Source organism: Sceloporus undulatus, chromosome 2, assembly GCF_019175285.1.
Source record: "Sceloporus undulatus isolate JIND9_A2432 ecotype Alabama chromosome 2, SceUnd_v1.1, whole genome shotgun sequence".
Lineage (NCBI taxonomy): Eukaryota > Metazoa > Chordata > Lepidosauria > Squamata > Phrynosomatidae > Sceloporus > Sceloporus undulatus.
Genome location: NC_056523.1, coordinates 13,899,128 through 13,908,321, shown reverse-complemented (window position 1 = coordinate 13,908,321; position 9,194 = coordinate 13,899,128). Strand labels below are relative to the sequence as shown.

Genomic DNA, 9,194 nt, shown 5'->3' with positions numbered 1-9,194 from the left:
GATCTCACAGTCACAGTTCTGAAATAGGTCGAAATGTTTCGCACATGTAAGTGCCTCTGTGTGATAATCTCCCTAGAGCAGGGGTTGGCAACCTCTGGCCCAGGGCCGGATGTGGCCCTCTGAGGCCTTTGAGACCGGCCCCTGGCTCCTCCTGCCGCCACTGCCGGTTGCAGCTTTTCCCTGCTCTGGGCACAGCCATTTGGGGGGGAAATGGCGGTGAAATCTCGCGTGACTTCAGGAGGGCTCCGACGGCGGCAGCGGGCCCGGGAGGCCCGTTGCCGTCTGCTGGCGGCTCTCCAAGAGGGCTCTGACAGTGGCAGCGGGCCCCAGGGAGGCCAGTTGCCATCGCAGGGGCCCTCCAGGAGGGCTCCGACGGCGACAGCGGGTCCCTGGGAGGCCAGTTGCCATCGCTGGGGCTCTCCAGGAGGGCTCTGACAGCGGCAGCGGCCCCAGGGAGGCCAGTTGCCATCGCAGGGGCCCTCCAGGAGGGCTCCGACGCGACAGCGGGTCCCTGGGAGGCCAGTTGCCGTCGCTGAGGCCTCCAGGAGGGCTCTGCGATGGCAGCGGGCCTCCCAGAGGCCCGTTGCTTTGGCTGGTCCTCCAGGAGGGCCCGGCGGTCGGTGCGGGCCTCTGGGAGGCCCGTTTCCTTCGCTGGGGCACTCCAGGAGGGCTCCGACGGCCACAGCGGGCCCCTGGGAGGCCAGTTGCCGTCGCAGGGCCTTTCAGGAGGGCTCCGCGGTGGCAGCAGGCCATGGGAGGCCATTTGCTGTCGCAGGGGCCCTTCAGGAGGGCTCCGAAGGCGGCAGCAGGCCCCTGGAGCCAGTTGCCGTTGCTGGGGCCCTCCAGGAGGGCTCCGACGGTGACAGCGGGTCCCTGGGAGGCCAGTTGCCGTCGCGGGGCTCTCCAGGAGGGCTCCTGCGATGGCAGCGGGCCTCCCAGAGGCCTGTTGTCCTTTGCTGGGGTCCTCCAGGAGGCTCCGGCGGTCGGTGGCGGCCTCTGGGAGGCCATTTGCCGTTGCTGGGGCGCTCCAGGAGGGCTCTGGCGACGGCAGCGGGCCTCTGGCGTCAGGGGCTGGCAAAGATGTGGAGGTCCCCCAGCTCTTTCCCGGCCTCTGACAGGGCCTGGGGCCCCGTCAGGGGCCGGCAAAGAGAGGTGGCCTGGCCCCTGGGGTGGAAGCTCCGCCCCCAAAGGTGGACATGAGAAGGTGAGGCTCCGCCCCTGGCATGCGGCCCCACCCCGGGGTGAAGCTCCACCCCCCAGCTTCGGCCCCCTAGTGTCTGAGGGACAGCAACCCGGCCCTGGCTCAAAAAGGTTGCCTACCCTGCCCTAGATTCCTAGAGAAGTAATCTCTCAGGTTAAAAAAATAGCCTTTTTTTTGCAGTTTTTCCATGTGGGTCCTTTGCCCCTAACCCAGTGAATGTGGAGGGCCCACTGTATTTTTGTTGATGTTGTTAATTGCCTTCAGGTTGACTTCAAGCCATGGTGATCCTATGTGAGAGACTCCAAGTCACAGTTCTGCGCAGGTCTTGCAGATACAGGCCATGGCTTCCTTGATTGAGCCAGTCTACCTGTATTGCGGTTCTCCTCTTACCTACTGCCTTCTACTTGACTAAGCATTATTGCCTCTTTGTGAGTCATGTCTTCTCATGTTCCGTCGCGCTTCTAAAACATAATTTTGGCTTCCTGCTTTCCTTCCGTCGACAAAGCAGGAAGCCTCAATTACATTTTAAACTTGCACTGGAGGATCTACAAATGCCCAGAGAAGTGTTCTCTCTGGGAATCTTCCAGTATTACTTTGGGCAGAAGTTGACTGCAGAGTTCCACTGGAGGTCCTAGAGATTCCTAGAGGGAACCTATTAATCAAATCCATGAATAATCAAATCCTCAAAAGCTAAAGCCGCAAACGTGGAAGGACAACTGTACATACATACTTAAATACAGTACATACAACTGTTCCCACCCAGAAAGAAGAGGAGGAGGAGGGATGGACTTCTAATTTGATATGGTTCCTATGAAGCCAAAACAGTTGGTCCTCCTCATTTGTGCCTTTGACTTTTGTGGATTTGATTATTTGGGTTTTGATTAATATGGAATCTTGAAGTCCTCCAGCTAAATTCTTCTGGAAGTTGATCACAGAGTTGTGCTGGAGAACCTAGAGGTTGCTAGAGAAAATACTTCTCTAGGCATCTGTAGGTCCTCCAACATGATGTTGTGATCAGCCTCTGACAGAGGTTGACCACAGAGTTGTAATGGAGATTCCTAGAGAGGTTGGGAAGATTTATTTAAAATGTGGGTGTAGCCAAAAAGCTTGAAAGGCACTACAATTCATCTGGTTTTTGAAGCTAAGCAGGGTCAGCCCTGGTCAGTACCTGGATGGGAGACTGAATGATTTCAGGTGCTACAAGCTATATTTCAGAGGAAGGAACTGGCAAACCCACCTTCGAATATTCCTTGCTTAAGAAAACCCTATGAAAACAGTTGGGTTGTCATATATCAACAGGTGACATGAAGGCACAGGCACACACAAAAACTCATTTTAGGACTGCTATCACTAAAACAGCATCCATGCCCTAGGCGTGCTCTTGCGACATTAGGATTAGAGTGGGTTGATAAGTTTATTGCTGTTAGTTGCTTTTTTTACTTGCGTCAAGAGAGTAGTGGTGATTTTGGGGTCCTACTCCGGAGCATGATATTTTTTCTTCATGTAACTGCTATTCCTATTACACTCCTCAATAAAAAACATTTTGTTATTGCCACATGACACATCAGGCTATTTTTTGGAATTTGCAAGGCTGGTGTGTGTGTGTGTGTAAGTTTCTCTCTGACTCCCAGCCCCTTCCCCAGTGCAAGATAATGAAATTGGTTTTTTTGGTGTTTGCACACACAAGGAATAAAAAATCAGGAGTAACAAAGTGAAGTTGAAGGCTTTCACAGCCAACATCCATAGATTTTTTGTGGGTTTTTCGGGCTATGTGGCCATGTTCTAGAAGAGTTCATTCCTGACATTTTGCTGGCGTTTGTGGCTGGACATTTCTCTGAAGCCACAGATGCTGGCGAAATGTCAGGAATAAAGTTTTCTAGAACACGACCCATAGCCTAAAAACCCACAAAAAAAGAGTAACAAATATTATTATTCCTACTCTTACTCCTGTAAATACTTCTCACTGCTTTACTCCTACTCCCCAGCTCTGGTCAAGACAAACACAGTGACTTTGTGACCAAGTTTGTAATTGAATTTTTCCCCACCAAAAAATATATAACCCCCCCACCAAAACATTTCTCTAGGCATTTGTAGGTCATCCAACATGATCCTATGGTCAACCTCTGGCTGAGGTTGGGGGTCCCTAGGGAGGTGTCCTCTCAAGCAAAAAGTATAGTGTTTTATTGTTTGTGGTTTTTCCATATTCCCAGGGAATGTGAACGGACCACTGGACAGATATATTTAAACATATGCAACAACCCAGGAGGAAGAGGAGGAGGAGGAGAGATGGCCTTGCAAAGGAGGAGGTTTCCTATGAAGCAAATGCCTGCAGCTCAGTCCCTCCTTTGCAGCTGGGCTGGAGGGGGTCAGCCTCCCCCTAAACACTAAGAACAACTACAAAAGTGTGTATGTGTGTGTTTGTGAGTCTCTCCTTCCCTCCCAAATGCCCCACAGGAGGAGCCCCCTCTTCCTTTTGTTTCCTCTTCTTCCCTCCTCCATCTCCCCAGTCTCACCCTTTGCCTCCTTCATTCTCCAGTCCCTCCAGTCCAGTTCCAAAAAGAAGGAAAAGAGAGGAGCTGGGATGACTTTACTCTCCCCTGGCGAAGGAAGGAAGGAAGGAAGGAACCTCCTTTATTTGCCTCCCCCTGAATACTACATTTCCTGCCTCTCTGGGAATGGAGTTTCTCTCATTTAACCCTCAAAGGTCCAGTGTGAAAAAAGCACTCTCTCTCTTTCTCTCGCGCTCTCTCTCTCTCTCTCTTTGGCTGCATCAACACAGCAGAAAATAAATAAATAAATAAATAAATAAATAAATAAATAATAATAATAATAATAATAATAATAATAATAATAATAAATACATCATCATCTAAACTAATTGTATTATAGAAGATCAACCAAGACATTATCCATGATTTAAATAAGAACAAACTTGGCAGTTCCAGCAAGAAACTGTACAACAAAACAAATTGTAGAAGAAGCTGTGTTTCAAAGGCCAAAATAAAAGTAGTAGTAGTAGTTATTATATTATTAGTATTATTATTATCATATAAAGTAATTTTATTGTAGAAGGTCACTCAGACAAGACAATATACACGACTTAAATAAGAACAATCTTAGCAATTCCACCAAACAACAATACAGCAAACCAAACCGTAGAAGCTGTGTTTTGAAACCCAAAATAAACGTTGTTGTTGTTTTTATATAAAATAATTTTATTATAGAAGTTCAACCAAGACAATATGCATGAATTAAATAAGAACAAACTTGGCCATTCCACCAACAAACAACAATATAGCAAAACAAACTGTAGAAGCTGTGTTTCAAAGGCCAAAATAAAAGTTGTCGTTGTTATTGTTGTTGTTATATAAAGTAATTTTATTGTATAAGATCAATCAAGCCAATACGTATGCATGAATTAAATAAGAACAAACTTGGCAATTCCACCAACAAACAACTGACAGAGAAGGCTAAATGCCTCACAAAACTACAGGCCCCAGAATTCCCTAACATTGAGCCAGGTCAGTTAAAGCGGTCTCAAACTGGATTATTTCTGCAGTGCAGATGCAGCCCCAATCTTTCTCTCTCTCTCTCTCTCTCTCTCTCTCTGTCTGCATCTGCACTGCATAAATAATGCAGTTTGGAACTGCTTTAACTGCCATGGCTCTGTGCTGTGGAAATAACTGCAAAAACCATGCAGTTTGGCACCGCTTGACTGCCACGGCTCCATGCTATGGAATCCTGGGATTTGTAGCTTAGTGGGGCAATAGAGCTCTATGACAAGAAAGGCTTAATATCTCACAAATAGGGTGACCAGATGTCATTACTGCAGTGGAGGACAAGGCACCACAAAATGTAGGGCAAGACTAAATAAAAGCTCAGAAACCCTCATATAAATATACAGTAATGCTTCATAGTCATGCCCAAATTGAGGACATTTTTTGACATTCCTCCCGAAAGAAGGTTGAAATGTAGGACATGTCCTGGTAAAGGAGGACATCTGGTAACCCTGCTCACAAATTTACAAACCTCATAATTCCATACCATCGAGCCATGGCAGTTAAAGTGGTGTCAAACTGCATTAATTCTCCAGTGTGGATGCGACCATCTTCCACCTGCATTCACATTTTTGCCTCTTTGAAAATAATTGTTGTTCTTGTTGTTGCTGCTGTTGTTGTTGTATGCCTTCAAGTCATTTCAAACTTTTGCTGACCCTATCTTGGCACAATTTATTCATTATTTCTGCCATGTATTTTAGATCTAGGAAAACCTTTAGAAGCTGCAGAGCTGTCAAGCTCTTAAGAATCTCAAGGAAAAGGAGATTTGGCATTTCCAGAGTATGCTGATCCCTACAATAATTGGCTTGGTGCTTGCTTAATAATTAGCCATTATGGCTTAATGACCACTGTTTAATTATTGCCTTATATATATATCTTGTAGGTGCGGTTTACTATATGTTGTTCTATGCTATTGCTATGTTGATTTCCAAAAATGCTATTAATCTGACGTATATAGTATTGGGCTTGATGCCAGATTATTCATTTGGAATGCTGACCTCTGAAATGGCAAATTTTTAAATGGTCTTTAGTTCGCTGCTGCCTTTATTCTTGAACCCAAGTCAAGGAAGCGGGAAGAAAGATTTCTCTATACCACAGAAAAACAGCAGTCTTCGCTCCTGAGATCAAATAAATTGAGATAGTGTATAGATTAGAGGCAGAGGGTCATAGTGGCTTAAGTATTGGACTGTGACTCTGAAGAGCAGGGTTCAGTTCCTGGCTCAGCCATAAAACCCACTGGGTGACCTTGAGTAAGTCATACTCTCTCAGCCTCAGAGGATGAACGGCAAACTCCATGTGAACAAATCTTGCCAAGAAAACCCTATAACAGGTTCGCTTTAGGGTTGCCATGAGTCAGAAATGACTTGAAGGCACACAGCAACAACAAAACTAGACTGCAACAAGTCGCAAGAAACGCGCTGTACATATGTATATTAGGCACATTTTAAATAATAAATGCAAGCAGGCATGTAGTGGGGGGGGGGGGGACTCCGTCTTAATCTGGACCGCCCACCCTTCCCAAAATCCTGTCTAGTCTACGTCCCTGATGGAAGGTGCTGTAAAGTTGCCCTTAACTTGCAAAGAAACGAAGAACAGAAGACCTCCAAGAACCATTTTTGTAAACGTAGGGCCACGGCTTCCTTGATTGAATCACTCCATCTGTATGTAGCCTTCTTCCTCTTTGCCTATTGCTTTCAGTTATACGTGTAGGCGTAAAGTTATTTTAACCCAGCATAAACTCAGAAAGAACTTTCTGATTTTATGCTGGGTTAAAATAAACTGAGCTGAGAGCTGGTATACATAATCTCTGATTGTACTGTGGGCTGACTCTGATAATAAAATCAGAAAAAACCCAGAAACAAAATCTGGGATTTTCTGGTCTTTTTACTAGTCTGGATGAGCTAGCATTACAAGTCTCTGTTCATACTAGGAGCGGAGAGAAAATATTCTGGGAGAAACAAAACATGTTAAGGTTTCCAAAATAAAATTGGAAAGAACAAAACCTGGGACTTTCCTGTTGGTTTTTTTTTAATAACTGGATGCATACAACAGGAACAAAATCTGGGATTTTCCCATCAGTTTGGATGCACCCTTGATCCACCTTTAATGTGGTCTTCTTCTTTTCCTTCTGCAGTCGGCTGTACTGAGTAATGCCATGAGTCACTTTATCTCGTGATGTGTCCAAGTCATGTCTGGCAAGCCACGTCATTACTTCAGAGCAAAGAGGAAAAGGTCATTTCATTATTTAGTTATGATTATATATCCCTCCCTTCCTCACTTTGTCCCAAGGTGGCAAACCAGCGAAAAGAGAATAATTTTCAAACAACATATGGACATCTACATATATAAAACCCAGAGTGCTATTATAATGTACTGGTTTGAGCATTAGCGCATGGCTTACTGGAACCAGTTTGTTTGCTTTGCTATAATAAGGTGTGGTTTGAATCTTGGACTACAATTCTGGAGACCAGGGTTTGATTCCCAGTTCGGCCTTGAAACCCACTGGGTGACCTTGGGCACCTCACACTCTCTCAACCTCAGTGGATGGCAATGGCAAACCCCCCTCTGCATGAAACATGCCAAGAAAACCACATGATAGATTCACCTTAGGGTCTCCATATGATATGTCAGAAACATCTTGAAGGCACACAAAAACAACAGCAGTCATAAGGTTCATTAATTGGAGCCATGTGCAAAAGTAGTACAGTGAGCCCTTGTTATCCACTGGGGTTCCAGGACCCCCTGTGGATATATTTATTATTTATATATTTATTTTTTAATTTATATATTTATTTATATATTTATTATTATAATATATTATATTTAAGTCCCATTAAATATAATGGCAGAGCAAAATGGTGTCCCTTATATAACACGGAAAATCAAGGTTTGTTATTTGGAATGTATATTTCTTTGGATTATTTTCAAGCCGTGGATTCTTGAATCCATGGATAAAAATTTTTAAAAAAATCAGTGGATAAGGAGGTCCGGCTGTATAGATAGAATGATAAAACATGGTGCTTTGGAACATATTTGGACCCTACAAGTATTTTTCTTGGTACTAATTTCAAATGGGTCGTGAGCCAACACAGTGCAGTGGTTTGAGCATTGGACTATGAATCTGAGACCAGGATTTGAATCCGCTCTGGACCTTGGAAACCCACTGGGTGATCTTGGGCAAGTCACACTCTTTCAAGCCTAAGTGGAAGGCAATGGTACATTTTCTCTGACTAGGGTTGCCATAAGTCAGGACATCCAAACCGGGACAAATGTAGGACACTTTTTTTACATGGAGGACCGAGGCCCCCTCAGAGGCTGGGAAGGAGCCCACGGGGCGCGCGCAATCGTGTGCAGCCTCCTTCTCCTTCCGAGCCTCTAAGGAGGCCGAGGCCTCCTCAGAGGCCGGGAAGGAGGGAGGAGACCGCGGAGAGGCGGGGAGGGTGGTGCGGCCGTGCGCAGGAGGCACTGCCTCCACCTCGTCTCCTCCGCCCCAGGTCATGCTGCCCTCCTCTTCCTCCGCCTGCTCTGAGCGGCCACGCGCGGTGGAGGAGGAGGGCAGTGAGGCTTCGCGGGCCGTGGCCAACCCAGCTGCAACCGGGGTTGTCCCGGTTTTTGGTGGCACCTGGGACAGGAGGGGCCCGGTGATGCCAAAACCGGGAAAATCCCAGTTGCAGTTGGGATATGGCAACCCTACCACTGACTAAAACTTGCCAGAAAAATCCTATTCTAAGATGACCATTTCAGGTCTGGAAGAGACCCCAAGGGCCATCCAGCCCCCTGGCACACGCTCCCAGTGGTGGTGAAATTTATTTATTAAACCAGCATTTATTAAACCAGACCCACCCTTATGGGAACAAAGACCAAGAGTACCAAGGTGTGTAATTTGCATCATTTATTAATAATGTAGAAAACTGCTAGAATTCAGACATAGGAGTTTATCACACGGGGGAAATCCCCTGAAAAAACAGGATTTAAAAGCTAGAAAAAAGTGGGTTCACCTGGTGTGTTCACCTGAAGTGGTGAACACACCTAAAGTGGTGTTCACCTGAACAGAAAGTAGACAAAAGCTACTCCTTTTTACTTTCGGGATTTTCTGAAAGTAAAAAAGAGTGGCTTTTGTCTACTTTGTGTCTACTTTCTGTTTGAGTTAACACTCCTTTAACAACGTCGTGTGAAAATCAACTTGCTTTTACATTTCTCCCCAGTTTAAACCACCATTTCTGTATAGGATTTCTCCTGTGTGATGAACTCCATCGCCGTGTTAGTCTGGAAAACCAGTGCGCAAAGGGAACTTGTGACACCTTTGACGGTAATTGAAAGAGAGAAGCTGGTGGCATGAGCTTTCTTAGGCCTGAGTCTACTTCCAGATTAGTCTCAAAGGTGCTACAAGATTAGGGTGACCGCAAAGGAGGACAGGTTACCACAAAATGTGGGAT

General features: G+C 45.9%; 1 protein-coding gene across 1 annotated transcript in view; it reads right to left on the bottom strand.

Moving 5' to 3' along the window:
* The window catches only part of LOC121921927 (zinc finger protein 436-like), a 17,044-nt gene extending 13,234 nt beyond the window's left edge, over nucleotides 1-3,810 (bottom strand). Inside the window, exon 1 of the mRNA XM_042450671.1 lies at nucleotides 3,715-3,810. Coding sequence (XP_042306605.1) covers nucleotides 3,715-3,730 — 16 coding nt within the window. The 5' untranslated portion in view covers nucleotides 3,731-3,810. The remainder of the gene's footprint in view (nucleotides 1-3,714) is intronic.
* Between the last annotated feature and the right edge of the window lie 5,384 nt (nucleotides 3,811-9,194).